Below are 20,843 nucleotides of genomic sequence, written 5' to 3'. Positions count from 1 at the left end.
GGGTCGTCTGGTTTAAAAAGCGGATTCCTAGACATGCCTTCATAACCTGGCTCGTCATGAGAGAAAGAATGGTGACTCGAAACAGGTTAATTTCTTGGGGTATGAATGTTCCCTCAACGTGCTTATTGTGTGCCACCTGCGATGAAACTGCACCTCATATTTTCTTCGAATGCGACTACTCTCTCTCTGTATGGAATGGATTAGTCTCCAGATCAAGACTCACTCCCCCTTCAGAACTACAGGCCATTGTTGCTTGGCTCTCTTCTCCCCAACTCACAGGAAAGTTAAAAATCATGATGCATCTAATTTTTCAGGCAACCATCTATCACCTTTGGAAGGAAAGAAACAACAGGTTTCACTCAAACTCAGCTAGGTCCCCAGTTCAAATTATAAAGGACATATCTCTACAGCTGCGCTCAAAGCTTTTTTCATTGGATAGAGAGACAACAAATTTGCGGAGACCTGTTACTCTACAAACTCAACAACAACAACAAACCTTCCTCTCCATTTGGTTCGATAGAGTCCAAGTCTAAAGAGCTGTTACACAAATTCTCCTAAACTACACCTTGCTTCACATCTGTTTTGATTTTATGTAGTTTAATCGTTTGCATCATCTTAGTGGGTCTGTAAAAACTTTTTAAAACTTATTCAGAAATGGTATCTAAAAAAAAAAAAAAAAAAAAAAAAAAAAAAAAGTAAACTCGTGATATTTCTCTTAAGAGATATTATTGAACATGAGGATCGACTCTGGGTCTGGGCTGTGTATTACGGCTACGGTTAGTCCAAGTAACAGTAGAACCTCAACACAATTTTCCGCTTAAACCCTACCGTCCTAGGGCTACGGTAGAACCCCAACTTGATCTTCCGCTTAACCCAAAATACTCATTTATATATTTAGAATCATGTATGTATGTTTGAGTTTATTGGTTTCTAATACATGTGAGTAATTACGAATTTTCAACTAAAACCTATAAATTGACGATAAATAAATCGTTTATATATATAATTATATATGTCTCTTCTATACGAATTTCAGTATATTTAACTCCTTTGATGTGAACTTTCTAGCATTTCCATGACGATGGATACGTTATAGAAGAGCTCGAGACTAAACTACAATTGCTTCTTTCTTTTTTCTTTTCTTTGCAATGATCAGTTTCTCTGACCTTTTTGAGCGTATCAAAGATTCTTTATTTATTCTACTCTTATCTTTGTTACAAAAGAGGTGGTCAATACTGGAACGGATTCTCTCAACTTAAGATCGAATATTAAAAGTTGTTGATCCAAGGGATCTTATTCCAGAATTCCAACTCATCATCATTCCAACATGCATAAGGCCTTGATTCTTGCAGTTTCACACAGAGCCTCAATTATTTAACTGTCAATTGTTATTTGCATTTATATTATATATATTCCAAGTATGCTATAAAAAAACATTCTATGGATTTCAAATATTAACATCAAAAGAAATTTTGTTTTTGTTGGCTTCAAAATACTAGAGTAATTCTTGAAGCCACAAAAAGGAAAAAAGAAAAGGTCCTTACGAAAAGTAACATAAGTTTCCAATGTTTTTTTTGAAACTGGCGGAAGAGAATGATCAGGATCATAGCAGTTAAAATATCTAATTTTGTATAATTTTATAATGTCATGATGTCTTCCTTTATTTTAGCCTTTTAGATAACCTTACACCAAATAATGGATTACTTAAAAATATTAAGAGCTGTGCGCTGTGTACAGTTCATTACATGTTAAAACCTTTAATTCAATTCGTATAACCATTTCTATAATGTACGACGAAGAAAAGTCTACAAGCCGTTTTTAACTAATAGTCTACAAGAACATGTAGTATTATACCAAGAAAAATCAAGAAACTAAATACTTGCATATCTGATAAAATCTCACACGGGATCCACGTTACGTAGCAACTAGCAAAGACTGAATGTTTGCTGAAATAGAAAAAATATCAACTATCCTTAAAACTTATCATAAGTTTTTATATAAAATAGCAACAAACCTTGATTAGTGCTTGGTGACACATGCTCTGGCTTTATATACGAACTTATCAATCAATAAGATACGGATCACAATTATAAACCAAATAATCTATTATTATTAAAATATTTCAAAATTCAAAACCCAAATTTATCAAAGATATACGAAACCACTCCAACTCATAGATAAAGACATCACAAAATAAAAAAAAATGAACCCTTCCCATATCTTTTAATTTATCTGATCAGTCGAAGAGGTTGTCACTCTCCGTCTATAAATTAGAAACGGGATACGAACCTTAAGCATCTCAAAGTCTATCAAATCACTTTCGTTGGCAAATAAACATGGCACAATCTTCTCTATTTGGAGAACTTGAGGTTGAAGTCGAGATCAAATCTTCGGCGGCCAAGTTCTACCACATGTACGCCGGAACGCCGCATCATGTGGCCAACGCCACTCCACGCAATGTGCAGGCATGTGATCTGCACGACGGAGAATGGGGCGAAGTTGGCAGTATTATCTTTTGGAACTACGTTCATGGTATTTATGCTACAATAATCTATAATATATAGTAGATATTTGTGAATACATGCATAATTGGACATAGAACCGGTCCTAAGATTCATCGGACTTGAAGCAATTACTAAACATATAGTTTCATTAATCATTTGGAGGCCGAATGATATAAGTATATTAATCACTAATATTTTGGCGACTATATGTGAACGTTTCATTTCGCTGTGTCCAAGACCGATTATGAATTTGTGCAAAAAGATCTAATATTTTCATGGGTAAACGTTTTGGGTGTAGATGGACAAGCCAAGGTGGCAAAGGAAAGGATCGAAGTGGTGAAACCTGAGAAGAAACTGGTGAAGTTTAGGGTTTTAGAGGGAGATCTGATGGAAGAGTTCAAGAGCTTTTTGATTACGATCAAGGTAACCCCTAAGCAAGGAGGAAGTGGAAGTATTGTGAAGTGGCACTTCGAGTATGAGAAGATTGATGAGAACATTTCTCACCCTGAGACTTTGCTCCCTTTCTTTGCTGATATGATCAAAGAGATCGACGAACACCTCTTGTCCGAGGAATAGAGGAGAAATTATTGTTTTTTCCTCCGTACGTTTTATATAATTTTCCTGTTTGTGTCAATAACTGTGTTCTCTCTCAAGATTAAGATAAAATGTCTGCAAGTTATATAAATGATAATGAGTCGATGTTATGTTTTATGTTGTAAGTTGCAAATATGTAACTTTTAAGTGTGCAGCTGTGATTATTAATTTTTTTTTTTTTTTGATAAAAAGTGATTATTAATTTGATAATAAGAGTTCGTATATCATACTTGCTCGTCTCTGTTTTTGCTTTGAAATCAAAACACGCAAGGATGAGAATCATGTAGGAGATCAAATACACAAAGATTAGAATTTAGCTTGATGTTTTCTATACACTCAAGTGGAGTGTATGTATGTATGCATCGAAGACGGAAGACTGATTCTTGGTCGACAACTTCAGCTATTTTGAGAAAAACATAAAATATTAAAATGGAAACAAACCCTTGATTATTATAAAAATAAATGTGACGTATGGATGGACAGTCTGCTTACTGATATTTGCTTGATATATTTTTTCTAGAGATTTGCTTAATCCAATCATAATAGCCGGATCATAATAATATAAACCCATCATCAATTTTGTCCAATTATTTATATCTGTATATCTTCTCTCTGTTTGTTTTCCAAACGTCAAAACGGAAACTTATCCAACGCATGTTATATTAAGTTTATAAACCTATGTGAAATAGGTTTAAGTTTAGTTCAAAGTATAAAGTAGCTATTTAATAGAAATACTAGATTTTGATCCGCGCTTCAAAAGCGCGGGTTTTCTTACAATAAAAAGTTTAATAATGTTAATGATTTTTGTATGTTATTATGTTACAATATTGAATTATATCAAAACATAGAATTTTATAAAATTATATGATTTATGAATTAATTTATTTAAAATTTTGTATGTATATTATTATGTAACTCTTTCTTAGGTCCAAACATTTTGTTTGGTTCGAATAAAAACCGATCCGAATCGGTTCAGATCCAAGTCTACGGCAAAGTACCTATTGGGTATATTTCAGACCCGCAGTGTCGGTTTAGGTTTGGATTCTATAGAGATCTGAACCGGTACCCTGAGTATCTAAAATGTATTGTGTATATTAAATATATTTTCTGTTTCAAATATGTGTTCGGTATCACGATTATTCTTTTGTGTTTCAGATTAGGTTTTCGGTTAATGTTTCAGATTTCAAATAAAATGATAGATTTTTAGAAACATATTTCGTGTATAAAATTTTGAATATAATTAAAAAACTTTAAAGTATTGTCATGTTTCTATACATTATGTTTTACATAAAAGTTTTACATTCTGTATATAAAAAAATTTGGTTCATATAATATGTTAATAAATGTTGTAAATCAGCATTTATGTGGAGCGGATAAATTATCATCATAGCTGACAATATAAACTATATCTAAACATTATCTTTCTGGTATTTGAAAATAAATGTTAATATTATTTTTTGTTAATAAGCATAAAATCTGGTGGCAGAATCTTTTAGTTTGGCACAAATATTAAACATATTATGTGGAGTTGATTAATTAAGGTGATATAAAATATAACATTTTAATGAAATGGTCTAACAACTTTTTATAAGTAGATTTTTAAAGATTCTTTTAGTAGTATAGATTACTTTATTTTTTGTCAGTGCCACGAGTAGTACTTACCAAGAAACATACGTAAGAAGCCACCTACCTCTCTTTTCTCCAAATGGTAAAATATTAAGACAAGACAACACAAGTCATAGTAAGAAACAAGAAAATTGTGGAGCCATGACTAGCATTCAGACTCTCGACCTAGAGATCCAAGTGAACATGACGGCCGATAGATTTTTCAACAGTTTCAAGAAGAAAGAAGGAAATTTCACAGACAAGACAGAAGCAGTTTCTGTTCATCGTGACGATCCCAAATCCAACTCCTCGATTCAGATCTGGAACTTCATCGTAGGTATGTAATTACATAACTTTTTTTTTGGATTCTTGAAAAAAGGTTACTCTTCTTTATCAAGTTCTTGTATTCTATCGATATAGATGGAAAGATGGAGCAGGTTAAGGAGAAGATAGAGGTTGATGAAGAGAACAAGTCGGTTTCTTTCTTAGCTATTGAAGGAGATGTGTTGGAGCAATACAAGAGCTACAAGATAACACTTGACGTTGTTCCTAGAGATGGAGTTTGTGTTGCCAAGTGGACATGGGAATACGAGAAGATACACGACGACGTTCCAATCCCTACTAAATACATTGCCTTCGTTGCAGATTACACGCGTGACCTCGAGACTAGGTTATTGTCCGAATCATAAACATCTCATCAACGTTTTCGAGTTTCCTTATTAAAATAAATCAAATCTTATAGTCCCTGTTTTGGTTCCTCTTTGGACTTGTGTTCAGCCTATTTGTAGATAAAATGTGTTGTTGTTGCAGTCTCTATACATGCGCGAACTCAAATCAAGACATCAGTTTCTATTTATTATCGATAAGTTTTTGTAGATCGCTTTACTTTTATCTTTGTTGGATACCTTTAGTGCGAGGACACATCAGTGAATCAATACCCACAATTTATAAAGTACAAGAATTGTTTAGTTGATATGATTCCTTTACTTGTCTAAGGGACCATATATATTCCAACATTCCAAAACTCTTTTGTTATGAAATGATTCTTCCAACTTGAAGTTTTAATACATCGATCTTCAACAATTATTATATATATTCCAACATTCCACAACTCTTTTGTTGTGAAATGCTTCTTCCAACTTGAAGTTTTAATACATCTTCAACAATTATTTTGTGGTAGATTTCATTTCCATATATGTTTAAAGGTGTTGAAAGTTTAATAGCTTATTAGAAGAACAATGTCCTACTTATATAAGATCATCAAACATATAAATATACCAAAAAACTATGGGAAGTTTAAAATGGAAGCATACGATACCAAATGCTAATCTCAAAGTAGTTAAAGTCCTAGATGATAAATAATTCGACAATACTTCAAATAAGTGGTATATGAGTATGTGCATTTATTAAAACTTAAGGGGGGAAAATGTCACCAAAAAATAAACTTAATTAAGTCACTCAATCTACCACCTTACTGATAGTTGCTCACTCCTTTCTCTATATAAGGGGCTGTGAGCTCTGAAGGTACTCATCAGTAACTCATTCGCATTCTATAAGTAAACTAGGGAAGTATTTAATCATCTGTAAAAAATGGCACAGGCCATGTTGAAGCCTTCTCTACAAGGAGAGATTGAGGCAGACGTTGAGATCAAAGCTCCGGCCACGAAGTTCTATCACATGTTCGCAGCGAGACCACAAGACTTGTCTAAAGCCAGCCTTGAAAACCTCCAGGGATGTCGTGTGCTAGAGGGAGAGATGGGAAAAGTTGGCACTCTCGTCACCTGGAACTATGTCCAGGGTAAGCAAAACTTTTATATATCTATCATTTGCTTTACGGTAGAAGATTTTTGATTGAGAAAAACTGTGTGTTTGGGTGCAGATGGCAAGCCAATGGTGGCTAATGAGAGGATCGAGGCAGTGGAACCGAAGAAAAACATGATAAAGTTCAGAGTTCTAGAGGGAGATCTGATGAAAGAGTTCAAGAGCTTCCTATGCACGATCCAGGTGACTCCGAAGCAAGGAGGACCTGGAGGTGTGGTGAACTGGCGCATGGAATACGAGAGGATTGATGAAAACGTGGCTCCCCCGGAGACTCTGCTCCAAGTGTGTATCAAAACGTCCAAAGAAATCGACGAAATGCTTATGTCTAAGGCATAGATACTCGTTGAATATCTATCTATATTTGTATCTATCTTTATGTATTTGGGTGTTTTATATCAAAAATGTACTCTCTCTAGATCTAAAGGGATGTGATATGAAAGTGTTACGAGATATATCTTTATGACTTTGGGTGTTTGTATACATCAAACATGTCTTGATACTAATCTGCTATATCTCTAGATTTCAAATATGAAGTGTGTTAAATATCTGGAAATCTAGCAATATTTATACTTTACGAGAAAGGTTTGAAATATTAAATCAAAAATACCTATACAATTAATGGATGAAATATTATTTTGATTAGTACTCTTACGCTATACCCTCTGAAGCAGTGAATTGGAGTGGTAACATGCCTTGGATAAGTTTCAGTTTTGACTTTTTGAAAAAGAAAAAGAAATCATATAAATAACTAGACGAAGTTGATGATGGGTTTATATTATTATGATACAGGTATTATGATTGGACTAACCGTTCAAATCCAGCAAATCTCTAATAAAATATACCAAGCAATGTCAGCGAGTAGACTCTTCATCCATACATAACAATATAACATTTAGTTTATAATAAATTAATAACATATGGTTGTTACCATTTTAAAAATTTATGTGTTTTTTCTCAACATAGCTGAAGTTGTCTACTAAGAATCAGTCTTGATGCATACACTTAATGGTTATCAAGTTTATGCACTAAAGACATAGCAAGCTACATTCTCATCCGCCGGCTGATGTATGTCCCTTTCTCGAAGTATTAAGAATATATAAGACAACACAAGAGTCATTGTGATAAACCAGAAAATATTGTGGAGCCATGGCGGGCGTTCAGACTCTCGACCTAGAGATCCAAGTGAACATGCCGGCGGATAGATTTTTCAACAGTTTCAAGAATAAGGAAGGAAGTTTCACAGACAAGACAGAAGCAGTTTATATTCATCATGACGATACCAACTCCTCGATTCAGATTTGGAATCTCATTGTTGGTATGTAATTACATAACTAATTAGTTGTACCTTTTCAGATTCTTCTTTTTTTTTTTTGCTAAATTATAAAACCTTTTCAGATTCTTGAAAAAGGGGCTCCTCTTCTTTATTAAGTTCTTGTATTTTCATTGATTACTTTGGAATCTTGGATTTATTATAGATGGAAAGATGGAGCAGATTAAGGCGAAGACAGAGGTTGATGAAGAGAACATGTCGGTTTCTTTCTTAGCTATGGAAGGAGATGTGTTGGAGCAGTACAAGAGCTACAAGATAACACTTGACGTTGTTCCAAAAGATGATAGAGTATGTATTGCCAAGTGGAAATGGGAATACGAGAAGCTAAACGACGACGTTCCTCCCCCTACTAAATACATTGCATTCGTTGCCGATTACACGCGTGAGCTCGAGGCTAGGTTGTTGTCTGAATCATAAACATCTCACCAGCGTCTTCGAGTTTCCTTGTTAAAATAATCAAGTCTTGTTATGCAAGAATCTTTGTTTTGGTTCCTCTTCGGATTCGTTTACCGTTGTTAATAATGTAGGCACCTTATCATAAAATTAATTTCTTGTTTTCAGACAACTTTTTTTTTGTCACTAATTCAGACAACATTTTTTATAATCATTGAGTTTACCGTGATCATGTTTAATGCTCTTCGGATTCGTTTACCGTTGTTAATAAGTGCCTCTTATATTGCTTGCTTGATACGTCTTTAAGTACCTCTTGATAAGTATTCTTTTAGAGATCTGAGAAAACAAAACCGAAGTACCCAACTTATATAGTTCTGTCTTAGCTAGATTTTATTTTCGAAAACCTAACGTGTGACACGTTGGTTCTTGTGGATTCAATTTCTCAGTTACTAACGCAGCCCAGCCCGATGAGAGTGCATATTGGAAATATTTTGTTACTCAAATATGAATTTAATTTACAAATTCTAATAAATACAGTAATATTGATTAAAAGATTTTTCAAGTTTCTAAAATTCAATATTTGTGAACTATATAGTAATTTGGAAAAGTAATTTCTATTCATTATTATTGGAAATATTTTGAGCATTAGAATTTTAGTGACTTCCATGTATAATAGAATATTTTTTGGTTGAAAAATATAAATCTTATTTAATTATAAATGATATTAAGTAAAATTTTAATTATTCTAAATTTGTGGCTGACTACCCCGCCCCCTATGTAAATGGACGAAGGGAAATACTTCATTATTAAATTTCATATGTTTCAAAAATAGAGATATAAGTAAAGATACATTACATTTTGAAAGTATCAGCCAAAATTAAATTGCAAAAATAAATGTGATTAAATATTGAAATAAATTAAATTAATCTCAAAGTTTTTTTGTTAACAAATGTCACATTTCTACTGTGCGTAGAGATTTCACAAAATGTATTCACCATAAATAAGTGGTTTAAGATTTTTGTCTTTTTAGAAAAGAATAGAAAGGAAAAAATACATCTTAGTTTAGAGTAAATCAACCTCCAATTTTATGACAAAAAATATATCTGAGATAATTCAGATAAATTAATAGCAAATTCATTTCTTTATTCTTTTTCAAAACTAATTCATACTCCATCCGTTCTTTTATAAATGATGTTTTGTATTTTTTCACACAAATTTAGGTAACTAGTACAATATCTACTCTAACCTTCTATAGTTAATTAATTTAGTTTAGACAATAATTTTTTTTTTTAACGCTGATTTATTATGATCTTACAATTATGATATAGGAAATATTACATAGACGATTCGACAACCGACAATACTACCTGTCTTATGAAGACCTACGCCTAACTGTATCACCTGAGCCGTCCTATGAAAATCCACGCCTGACCAGATGTACTTGCACCATGTTGAAGATTCCTTGCAAGCTTTTTCCTCTGTAGTCTGCATAATTGTTTAATAAACCGCTCTCTCCGGGACTTGAAACCTGGATTTTCTGTAATCTGCAATAAATTTGCATAGTCTGGGATTTGAACCCCAGATCTGGGTGTAGAAGCCTTTAAATCTTAACCAATAGGCTACGGTGCTTCCACAATTTAGACTATAATTACGACAGAGATAAAACAAAGGGCAAAAGAAGTCCACTTTTGCTATATTTTGTCTTGAAGTTTGTAAACGACAAGTATTGTAAAACAAAATAAAAGTGGGGGAGTATCCTATTGTTCAGTAAAAATCATACAACTGCATGCATGGATGGCATAAAGATTTCACTATAAATATCACACATTGATTTCTTTTCTTTCTTACAAAAACAAAAACATAAAATCATGAGCAATATGAAAGAAACAAATAGGTCTATTCTCGTGGTACTGCTCGTATCATGTGTGTTTATGAGCACGGTGAAAATGGGAGCTGGAAACTATATTGGATATCCAGCAATAGGGTCTGGCGATTCTCCAGCTCGTTGTAATCCTAAATATCCTGCAACGTGCCACCCACCAGAACCTGAAAATCCGTACACACCAGGATGCGAAAAATTTGAAAGATGTCAGCGTGATTCTCATCCACCAGCTCTTTCCAACAAATATACAACAGACCATGTAGGGCTTTTAGCAAAAAAAAAAACCATCGGTTAAAAAAACCGAGAAAGCAACAGACCTAGTTTATATATTCATATCAGCCTATCACTTTGGCTTAACATTCGGTTATAGCTAAGACATAATCGGCAAATCTTAAAATTCAATCGGTTTTGATTCGATTTGGCAAACAGAACCATCGGTTTAAAAAATAGCAATTAAAGAAACCGAATAAACCTAATTCTCTAACAATAAACTGAACTACACCAAATTTTATCCAATTAGTTATGTTATTTACCAAATTAAAAGAAAAAACGAAATATAAGAAACGATTTCAGTTTAATTTGGAACTCATAATAATACCGAAACCAAACCGCATAACCTGAGTTTCAAGTTTCAACCAAAATATAGCTCGGTTGAACACATAATAATACCAAAACCGAACCGTATAACCTGAGTTGTAACCAAAATATAGCTCGGTTTAGTTCGGTTATTTATACGAAACAGAAAAACCCAACCCGACAAAAACGTATGTTCTTTGATTTATATACAAAACCTACACCCCTCTCATCTCGCAAATCACAAATTCGTTTTTGTCATCTCTCTTCTTCCTCTTCCTCCTCTCGGTTCTCACGAACACCCAAATCTCTCTCGCTTCTTCTCCGGTGACGACGTTCGTGAATGGTGGAACCTACTCCGATCGGTGATAACAATCTTATGCACATCCCTTCATCTTTAGACACTGTTTTCGCTTTCGGATCTTGCAAGGAAGGCTGGTACTACCGTTGCCTCGGCCTCGACCCCCGTGAAAGAAGATGTTGATGTACAACAAGCACAAGAAGAAGAAGAGAGAGACGGTTAATATTAAGGGGAACCGGATCTTGATCAGCGTCGCGTTTCTCGGTAGCGCCGGTCCGATCCGGTTCGTGGCTTACGAAGGAGACCTCGTCGCTAATGTGATCGACACTGCTCTTAAATGTTACGCTCGTGAAGGTCGGCTTCCGATTCTCGGATCCGACTTTAACGATTTTCTTTTCTATTGCCCCATGGTTGGACCTGAAGGTATGAGATCAATCAATGCTTTTGTTTGATAAAAGTTTAGTTTATTTATTTCTGAGTTTTTTTGTTTGTTTGTGCAGCTCTGAGTCCATGGGAAGCGATTGGGTCGTTGGGAGCGAGGAACTTTATGCTGTGTGAGAAGCCAGAGGAGGAGAAGAAGAAGATTGAGGAACAAGACAATGGAAGAAGATCGAGTTTCCCCATTAATGGAGCTAGGAAAAGAAGCTTTAGGGCTTGGATTAACAAATCTTTCAGTCTTAAAGTCACTACTCATTAGACTACTTGTTGTCTTAATGTAACCTTGAATGTTCGAGATTATTGGGTTTGTGTCTTTTTGTTCTTTTTTTTTTTCTTGTTTTTGAAACTGAAATAATGATTTGTTTCTTATGTTCAAACTGAAACATGCGTCTTTGTAATAAATTTACAAGTTCTCGTTTGGGCTTTGTCTGCAAAATCAGTTTAGGTTACCAGTAAGTTTGCTTTACGCGCAAGTTACCGACGTGTCGGGGTTACATGTTCAATGTCTTTATTATTTTTCTTCTCCTGGAGTAACTTTCTTTTGGTTCCTGAGATTGCGATATGGAGTAGCAGCGTAAGAAGACGTTGACTGCTTTTATCAATCAAGAAAGTTAATGTTTTGATGGAGTAGTCAATCCACTATGTACTTTTTTTTTTTTTTAATATTTGATAAAGACATTGTTAATCTAGTCTTACTACTACATAAACATGATGTCTCCTAGTTTGAAAGTATCTGGTTGGCTTCTTCTAATACAAACATCTAGTGGTGATATTTTTATGGGATTTTAAGTCTCGGTCTCATGTTTACAGTTGTATAAAAAATGTGAAACCGTTGGGCGTTGGCAAAAGATATTGAAGTCGATGTGACCTTTACATGTGAATACATTATCCAGTAGGTTTGGACGGTCGATGACTCGATGGCGTTTGGAGTCCATCCTTCTTGACTCTTGCAAACCCCTTGGGGCCATATATCTTGAACGGTTTCTTTGGTTTTATTAGAGTTCTTAAATTGATTTATGTCACGTGGGGTCGACGAGAAGTCACACCCGAAAAGGACCGACATATTTAGAACAAAAAGATAAAATTTAGTAAGTTGAAGTGAAGTTTAAATTTCCATTCAGCTAACTGATATTGTATGTGAGCTGGCGGCAGCGAGGAGATATGGATACCTTTAGTTACAAGTTACAACAGTACATTAAGTTATCTTTAAGCTGTTAAGTAACCTATCCCAAAGCAGGTTCTTCAAAGGTACAACGTACATGAATCATTTTTTGGTAGCTTAAAATCTTTCCAAAAATCATTTCACACGTTCCCCAAATAGTTGTGACCATTTTTAATCTATTCATTGTGCTTCACGAACTACTAAGTGTTATTAAATCATATTTTTTCTCTACTTATAGAAGGATGAGTGTAATTCAAAGTCATAGATATAACCAGCTATGAGTGTAATCTCTGTTCTCACCGAGAAAGCAAATGATAAACTGAAAATTCTAGAGGATTTGACATCAAATGTAAAGCAGATTCAAGACAATGTATTGGAGGAGATACTCACACTCAACACAAACACAGAGTATCTCCAACGCTTCTTCCATGGGAAATTTGATAAAGAGATTTTCAAGAAGAATGTACCTGTGGGGACTTATGAAGATGTTAAGCCATATATCCAACGTGTAGCGAATGGAGAGCCTTCCAATGTCATATCAACCCGGCCTATTACCGGTTTCTTACTAAGGTAAAAATAAAAGGATGCATTGTATATGAAACTAAGATCATGATTGCTTTGCGTTTGCATGCTTATGAAAATTTTGCTTATGTTTTATTTATAAATAAAAAATGACAAATCAAGAAGATTCAATATGATCTTACCATTTTCGTAAATTTCAATAAATGCCTAATTCTTAAAGTGTTTATAATGTAGTTCGGGAACGTCAGGAGGAGCTCAAAAGATTATGCCATGGAACGAAAAGTTCTTGGACTACTTGACGTTCATGTATGATCTTCGGATGCACGTTATAACCAAGTAAGTCCATACTTTAAACCAAACTCGTTATGATGTAAATAACTTATAAGAGAAAAGAAATATAATGTATTCTTGCACTGGCTAGTTATGTGAAAGGCCTAGAGAAGGGAAAGGCGATGATGTTTTACTTCACCAAACTCGAATCTACCACCGCCTCGGGCTTGCCTGCTCGAACCGCAAGCAGTAGCTATTTAAAAAGCAGCTACTTCAAGAACCGTCCATGTAACTGGTATTACACTTACACTAGCCCCGATGAAGTCATACTATGTCCAGACAACAAACAGAGTCTCTACTGCCATTTACTTTGTGGCCTGGTTCAAAGAAATGAGGTTACGAGAATGGGTTCTATCTTTGCTTCAGTCATGGTCCGAGCAATCAAGTTTCTTGAAGATTCATGGGAGGAGTTGTGTTCAAACATCCGATCAGGTCAGCTCAGCGAGTGGATCACAGATCCCGGTTGTCGTGACTCCGTGTCTATGGTTCTTGGTGGGCCTCACCCTGAAGTGGCCAACACGGTTGAAAAAATATGCAACGAGAAGTGTTGGAAAGGTATACTCAAAAGACTCTGGCCAAGAACAAAATATATTGAAACTATTGTTACAGGTTCAATGGCGCAGTATGTTCCCACATTGAACTATTACTGTAATGATATGTTGCCTCTCGTTTCAACAATCTATGCTTCTTCGGAGACAACGTTTGGGTTAAATCTCAACCCATTGTGCAAGCCTGAGGATGTTTCTTACACGATCATGCCCAATGTCTCCTACTTCGAGTTTATACCACTGGATGGAGACGAGAACGATGTTGTTGACCTTGCAGATTTGAAACTTGGATGCTCTTATGAACTTGTGGTCACAAATTTTTCAGGTGAACTAAGTAATAAATGTTTCATACTGCATGATGATTATAAACAAAATGCATCCTTTTAGTAAGACTAGTGTGTGGGTTACTGGTTTGTTAGAGTGGGTAGCTAACTCTCTTTGTAGTCTAAGGACATGCATGTATGGAGCATCATTATCGGTTGGGTTTTTCAAACACAGTGTCTCACTTTATTATATTAATATTGAAAGAAAATTAACGAAAATTTATTTTCTTTAAAATATACTACTAGAAACATGACAAGTGAAGAATCTTTCAAAAAAATTCTTAAAATTTCTTGCACAAGAGAAATTTCTCTCATTTTCTCTTTTATCCCACTTTTTAAAAACTATATTTTAATATTTTTAATGATATCATGAAAATGCGTTTAGAACTACTACGCATTTCACCCAATATCTATCTAGATAATAAAAAGAAAAGCAACGTGATCCCTTTTTTTTTACGATGCTAATATGAATATTTCCCTCTTTCAGGTTTGTATAGAATAAGAGTTGGAGATATTCTACTGGTGACTGGTTTCTACAACAAAGCACCTCAGCTTAGGTTTATAAGAAGAGACAACGTGGTTTTAAGCATTGATATGGACAAGACTAACGAAGAAGATTTGTTTAACGCGGTGAATCGAGCAAAACTCATTATTAACTCATCAGGTCTCATGCTCACAGACTTTACCAGCCATGGAGATATCTCCACCATTCCAGGTCACTACGTGATTTACTGGGAAGTAGAAGATAAAAGAGAAGACAAGACAAAGCACATATGCATGGAACTCAAGGGAGATGCATTCTCGGAATGTTGTTTAGTAATGGAAGATTCATTTGACAATGTTTACAAGAGATGCCGGTTTAGGGAAAAAACTGTAGGACCATTGGAGATAAAGGTGGTTCTTCATGGGACATTTGATTCTCTCATGGATTTCTTCATCTCGCAAGGTGCTTCCATTGGTCAATACAAGACTCCGAGGTGCATTGGATCTGGAAAACCTTTAGAGTTATTAGAAAAAAATGTGGTAGCCACATTCTTTAGTACAGGAGATTGTTCTTTCAAGAACTAGATAACGTTTCTTATGCCCAAAAAACTAGATAATGTTTCCTATACGTTTGATGGGCATTAGTAGAATAAATTTGCATGTGCGTATGCTAGCTGCGTATTAGATCGATTTCTTAATACGTTAAATGATTGGTTTACGAAGATCTCGTGTCGGGCTATGCCTAGCCATGGGCTATATAGGAGGAAGACAGATACATATGGCCAATTCTTGATTTAGAGCTGGAGTCAAATCTTGTTTGGGTTTAAAGCCTCGATAATGGGGCACACATTAATTTTTTTTTTTGATAAATCCTATCGGCTAAAATGCACTTAGTGCTATAGAATGGGTTGGCTACTACACTATCGAATTTGGAATACTTTTCGACTAATATCAGGTGAACCGATCATTAGTTACGATCCACCATGTAAACCATTTGGACCGAAGTCTAAATCCAAACTGATCAAATAATGATAATTTAGTTCCCAAAAAAGAATCAAATTTAAGATTGATGTGAGTACACACCAAACTCCAAGAAATTACCACTGTGCTACCATCACTTTATTCACACATTTAATAATGTGCCTAAAGTTTAACAATTTGTTTCGTAAAGGCAAAATGATGAACTCATAAGACTTGGCAAAACTTTGAGGCTATAGCCGAGCTGAAAAACCAAGTGGAATCCTGGGACCTCAACAAATTCACTGAGTCAGTAATGACAGATTATCGTCACCATCCAACTGTTTTCGCTTGAGTTTTTTTTTTTTAACCAAAAAAACTCAAGCGAAAACAGTTGGATGGTGACGATAATCGAAGAGAAAGTAAAGTTTTCTTATCGTATTGGTTTAGAGAAGTGTTTGAAAAAGCTGCCTTTTGTATGACAAAGTTTTTGAAACCTGGCCAGAAGAATTAGGAGAGGTTAGGCTGATGAGTCTGTCTTTATAGTCACGCTTGGGAGTTTTGTTCAGACAAAACTCACAAGTTGTAGTAAGGTGCTGAGAATGTTGTTTCTAATTTGAGAGATAAATGGTGTTCTTTGTTTTCTTTACCTTTCTGGGAACAATAAAGTTAAATTTCACCTTTTTACATCATCATATAAAGTTTATCTTGCTTATTTTGCACAGATTGACTGATCCAATGGATGACCGATCAGCCTTGACCTCTCTGAACTTCTAGATCACTTCTCCAAAGTCCTATAATCATTTTGTTAGCCATAACATCCTGAAACCTGTAGTGACATATCTCTATTTTCTATACGTTTGAATTGCGAATTAGGAATGGACTATTGGCTTACTATCCATTGAATCTTAAGCTCTAGAAAAGACTTCAATGGATAGTTAGCCAATTGTCTCATCGTCATTCACTATTGAACATCACACTATACAACGTCTCCGTGAACACAGCACTGGATACCAATCTGGATCACGTCACGGTCTGCCTGCAGCTATCAGAGGACTGTACAGTAATTTAGGTTTATTCAGAAATAATGTTCATAAAAATTGCTAGACGGTGGTTATTATTATACAGACGTTTTGACCGATTTTTAAAAATATTATTTCGTTCAGACCTGATTTATAGATATGTCCAAAAAATAAGCCAATATCACTCTCTCAAACAAAAATTGTAACATAACATTCAATTATAGAACCGTTATATTTTATCCGGTTTATCAGCCCTCTTAACCAAACCGGTACAGAACTAGAAAACCCAAACAAAAGGAGTTCGCCGAAAGAAAAACATCGACTAGATTCATCTCCAGGTTTATCATCTCTCACCCATCGAACGAACTTCAGACAGAACAGAAGACTCTTCGAGTCTCTGATGTCACTCTCCACAGTATCTTCCACCGTTCCTTGTTCCCGTCTATCCCCAATCTCAACCACACAAACCAAGTTCCTCACTCTCTCAGCCAAAACACAACCTATAAGAAGAAGACACGACCTCTCCTTCACCCCCTTCCCTACACTTACCCACTCGAATCACCCTCTCCGTCACGCTTTCTCCAATCCCAAATCGAGTTTCCACCGTCCCCACTGTATTGAAGAAGCCGGACACTCCGACACCACAGAACAAACCTCTGCAACTTCTGTAAGTCCCTCCTCTGTTTGTGTACTAATCGGAACATAAAGGTTGATGCTTTTCGTCCCTATAAGCTTAAAGGTTGATACTTTTCATTGTCCCTACAAGCTTAGGTTGATGATAACGAAGAAGCGAGAAGAAGCGAAAGCCACGTGGCCTTGTTCGTGCGGATGCTCGGTTTAGACAACGACCCTCTCGACAGAGAACAAGCCGTGGAAGCCCTATGGAAGTACTCTCTAGGCGGGAAGAAGTGCATCGACGCGATAATGCAGTTCCACGGCTGTCTGAATCTCATCATCACTCTTCTCAAATCCGATTCCACCTCCACCTGCGAAGCTGCCGCTGGTCTACTACGCTCCATAGCTTCCGTGAATCTTTACAGAGAGCTTGTCGCTGAGAGTGGAGCCTTGGAGGAGATAACCGCTCTCTTAAGCAGACCTTCGTTAGCTACAGTGGTGAAAGAGCAAAGCATATGTGCTCTGTGGAATCTAACTGTGGACGAAGGAGTTAGAGAGAAGGCTGCAGACTTTGACATCCTTAAGCTCCTCCTTACTTTCCTTGAAGATGATGATGTTAATGTGAAGGAAGCAGCTGGTGGAGTTTTGGCTAATTTATCTCTTAGCAGCTCTAACCACAAGATTATGGTGGAAGTAGGAGTCATACCCAAACTAGCAAAACTGTTGAAAGGCGAGAACAAAGAGTCTAAAGTGATTAGAAAAGAAGCGAGGAACGTTCTTTTGGAGCTAGCTAAAGATGAGTACTACAGGATTCTTGTTATTGAGGAAGGTGTTGTGCCCATTCCTATAATTGGTGCAGATGCTTACAAGTCGTTTAGACCGGATCTTTACTCATGGCCTAGCTTACCAGACGGGGTAAAGATCGAGCAGACAGCAAAAGCTCCTTCTAGATTCGGCGCATCCGAGCTTCTCCTTGGTTTAAACGTTGACGAGGGTGTTGACGAAGTAGACGAAGCTAAAACTAAAGCGATAGTTGGGAGGACGAACCAGCAGTTCCTTGCTCGTATTGGAGCTATTGAGTTTGAGAAGGAGTTAAAATCCGAACGTCCAGGGGAATCACAGCAGAATCAGAATCAGAATCAGCAGCAGCAGCTGACTCTTCTTCCTTGTGTAGATGGTGTGGCTCGTTTGGTGTTGATTCTTGGATTGGCTGACGAAGTGGCTGTGTCGAGAGCTGCGGAGTCGGTTGCTGACGCGTGTATCAATGAGGAGATGAGGGTTTCGTTCATGGAAGCTGGAGCTGTGAAGCCTCTTGTTCAGCTTTTAGCTAACAACAACGGAGAGGGTGTTAAAGTACCTGTCATCCGTGCTTTGAAAAACTTGTCTCTTAGGTACTTTGTGTACTTTTTTTTTTTAACTTAAGCAGAGGTTTTGTGATTAGTTATTAACACTTTGATGTTAATGCAGCCGCACTGTTTGCAAGAGGATTGAAGCTGAAGGTGCTGTGCCATTTTTTATTAATCTTCTGAAGCAGCCAGAGATCTCACTAAGCATTACTGAACAGGTCTGACTTCGTTTTCTTTCTCCATCCTTCTTTGCTATCTTTTAGGACTGGGATTTTTAACCGAACTAACCAAAATCCAAATCGAAATAACCAAAATCTGAATCGAAATAACCAAAATTAATTGATTTTTAAAAATTTTATTCAATTTAAACCACCAAACCGCAAAACCGAAAATTTCGGTTAAATTTTTTGAAACTAAACTAATAAACTGAACCAAACTTTTTCGGTTCTCTTCGGTGAGATTTTGACCAACCCGAACTAACCGAAGAAACTGAACCCGCAGGCCTATTATCTAATCATCTGTTGTGAACAATGCGTTGCAGATTCTGGATGTACTTGCTCATATTTTAGATCCTAGCAAGGAAATGGAATCCAAGGTGAGTTTATAATAATTCTCCATGTCTTCATCATTTCTCATTTGGATTAAACTGTTTTCTCTGTATGCAGTTTTATGAAGGACCGGTGAACGGATCAAAAGCAGACACCAGGTCTGTCTTCTTCAGTTTTTCAGTTTGTTCTGTTTTGTTGTTTTTAGTAAATAACAAATGCTCAGTATCTGGTGGAATATATACAGAAAGGAAGCTCTGGACGGTTCTGTTATCTCTCGTCTGGTTCAGATAGCGAAAACAGCGTCTCCTAACCTGCTGAGGAAGGCAATCTCCGTCATCGAGTTTGGTACGGTCACTGATCCAACCATGGACACGATCATCTCCGAGGATGTCACAACTCTTCTTGATGTTGCTCTCCGTCAGAGAGTCCTTGACGGTACAAAACTTTTCCTTTTTAATGAATGGTCATAAGCATAACAACAACATATGAAGAGTTTTTGGTCAAATGCAGAACCTGAGAATGAAGCTGAGGAGTTAGAAAAACACTTGCTTGAGCTAGAAGAAGCTGGTGTGACGATCTCAGCTGCTTCGAGGCTACTAACAAAACTTCTAGACTCTGAGTCTTTTCGCCAAACTGTGGATGTGACTCTCTTCACGGAGCTGCTGAGGAAGATCCTGAGATCAAACCTCCCTCTACACTACAAAGACTGGGTCGCTTCTTGTCTCGTTAAACTCACCTCTCTCTCATCTTCCTCTCCATCCCTCAACAACCCAGTCAACGTTGAGGTTTGTTTAGTATATATAAGTTCAGACATGTTTGCTTGTTTTTTTTATAGTACATATATAAATAATATTTAAAATTTAAAATATTTTTTTAAAAATAGTTTCAAAGGAATTTCCGATTTTTTTTTTAAAGAATGAAAAATAGTTAAAAAAATTTATAAAAAGTTGGAATTTGAAAACTATAAAAAGATTTTTTTATTTAAATTATTATTTATATTTATAATTCTCCTTTGATATCACAAATAGGTAACTCTCTACAAGACGATCCCAAGCCTGGTGGAACAGATGAGCTTCTCCTCAACTCCAGAAGCGAAAGAAGCAGCGGTTTTGGAACTGAACAAGATAGTCTCAGAGGGAGTTCCAGAGTCGACGCAAGCTCTTGCTTCGCACGGAGGGATAGAGCCGCTGGTGAAGCTTCTAGAAGAAAGGAACGAGCGGTGCGTAGAGGCGAGTTTGTCAGTGTTGTATAACTTGAGCATGGACAGTGAGAACCACACAGCGATTATAAGAGCAGGAGCTGTGCCAGTGTTGAGACGGATCGTTATGTCTCAAAGACCACAGTGGGAGAAAGCTCTAAGGTTACTCAGAGATTTACCCGTTTGAGAGAAAGTTGTGTTGTACTTGAATCACAGTCGTCTCTGGTTCTTTGTTACTTTAAAAGTCTCTTCAAGATGTGCGAATAATTTCCTCAGATTCTCATGTTACTATAGTCAAAAGTTACTAACAAAAAAAAAACATTTAACGCTTTGTAATGTGTAGATCGA

The 20,843-nt window shown here is 36.1% G+C and overlaps 8 protein-coding genes across 9 annotated transcripts; all 8 read left to right on the top strand.

Moving 5' to 3' along the window:
- The first annotated feature begins 828 nt into the window (after window positions 1–828).
- On the top strand, window positions 829–3,278 carry LOC103835686 (MLP-like protein 31). Its single transcript, XM_009111875.3, has 2 exons — window positions 829–2,532; window positions 2,803–3,278. The coding sequence occupies exons 1-2, from the start codon at window positions 2,337–2,339 to the stop codon at window positions 3,078–3,080; spliced, it is 474 nt and encodes a 157-aa protein (XP_009110123.1). The 5' UTR covers window positions 829–2,336; the 3' UTR covers window positions 3,081–3,278.
- Window positions 3,279–3,552: 274 nt separating this feature from the next.
- Window positions 3,553–5,588, top strand: LOC103835685 (MLP-like protein 34). The gene is made up of 2 exons (XM_009111874.3): window positions 3,553–5,040; window positions 5,124–5,588. The coding sequence occupies exons 1-2, from the start codon at window positions 4,866–4,868 to the stop codon at window positions 5,390–5,392; spliced, it is 444 nt and encodes a 147-aa protein (XP_009110122.2). The 5' UTR covers window positions 3,553–4,865; the 3' UTR covers window positions 5,393–5,588.
- A 629-nt stretch (window positions 5,589–6,217) lies between these two features.
- Window positions 6,218–7,027, top strand: LOC103835684 (MLP-like protein 31). Its single transcript, XM_009111872.3, has 2 exons — window positions 6,218–6,501; window positions 6,583–7,027. Exons 1-2 carry the CDS (start codon window positions 6,294–6,296, stop codon window positions 6,858–6,860), a joined length of 486 nt encoding a protein of 161 aa, XP_009110120.1. The 5' UTR covers window positions 6,218–6,293; the 3' UTR covers window positions 6,861–7,027.
- A 249-nt stretch (window positions 7,028–7,276) lies between these two features.
- On the top strand, window positions 7,277–8,774 carry LOC103835683 (MLP-like protein 34). Its single transcript, XM_009111871.2, has 2 exons — window positions 7,277–7,839; window positions 8,000–8,774. The coding sequence occupies exons 1-2, from the start codon at window positions 7,671–7,673 to the stop codon at window positions 8,269–8,271; spliced, it is 441 nt and encodes a 146-aa protein (XP_009110119.1). The 5' UTR covers window positions 7,277–7,670; the 3' UTR covers window positions 8,272–8,774.
- A 246-nt stretch (window positions 8,775–9,020) lies between these two features.
- LOC103835682 (protein RALF-like 3) lies at window positions 9,021–10,608 on the top strand. The gene has a single exon (XM_009111870.2). The coding sequence runs from the start codon at window positions 10,116–10,118 to the stop codon at window positions 10,422–10,424; it is 309 nt and encodes a 102-aa protein (XP_009110118.1). The 5' UTR covers window positions 9,021–10,115; the 3' UTR covers window positions 10,425–10,608.
- A 276-nt stretch (window positions 10,609–10,884) lies between these two features.
- Window positions 10,885–11,914, top strand: LOC103835681 (uncharacterized protein At4g22758). The gene is made up of 2 exons (XM_009111869.3): window positions 10,885–11,426; window positions 11,504–11,914. Exons 1-2 carry the CDS (start codon window positions 11,180–11,182, stop codon window positions 11,698–11,700), a joined length of 444 nt encoding a protein of 147 aa, XP_009110117.1. The 5' UTR covers window positions 10,885–11,179; the 3' UTR covers window positions 11,701–11,914.
- A 244-nt stretch (window positions 11,915–12,158) lies between these two features.
- Window positions 12,159–15,531, top strand: LOC103835680 (4-substituted benzoates-glutamate ligase GH3.12). Its single transcript, XM_009111868.3, has 4 exons — window positions 12,159–13,173; window positions 13,360–13,461; window positions 13,547–14,328; window positions 14,814–15,531. Exons 1-4 carry the CDS (start codon window positions 12,881–12,883, stop codon window positions 15,392–15,394), a joined length of 1,758 nt encoding a protein of 585 aa, XP_009110116.1. The 5' UTR covers window positions 12,159–12,880; the 3' UTR covers window positions 15,395–15,531.
- A 1,562-nt stretch (window positions 15,532–17,093) lies between these two features.
- LOC103835679 lies at window positions 17,094–20,788 on the top strand. 2 transcript variants are annotated; one of them, XM_009111866.3, is made up of 8 exons: window positions 17,094–17,455; window positions 17,560–18,794; window positions 18,871–18,967; window positions 19,291–19,344; window positions 19,415–19,455; window positions 19,542–19,732; window positions 19,808–20,082; window positions 20,326–20,788. In XM_009111866.3, exons 1-8 carry the CDS (start codon window positions 17,189–17,191, stop codon window positions 20,680–20,682), a joined length of 2,517 nt encoding a protein of 838 aa, XP_009110114.1. In that variant the 5' UTR covers window positions 17,094–17,188; the 3' UTR covers window positions 20,683–20,788. The 2 variants fall into 2 exon arrangements, with proteins under 2 accessions (XP_009110114.1, XP_009110115.1); XM_009111867.3 differs by having other exon boundaries at window positions 17,215–17,455; window positions 17,555–18,794.
- The last annotated feature ends 55 nt before the right edge of the window (window positions 20,789–20,843 follow it).

The sequence above is a fragment of the Brassica rapa genome, chromosome A08 (genome assembly GCF_000309985.2).
Source record: "Brassica rapa cultivar Chiifu-401-42 chromosome A08, CAAS_Brap_v3.01, whole genome shotgun sequence".
Classification (NCBI taxonomy): Eukaryota; Viridiplantae; Streptophyta; class Magnoliopsida; order Brassicales; family Brassicaceae; genus Brassica; species Brassica rapa.
This window is presented reverse-complemented; position numbering and strand designations above follow the sequence as displayed.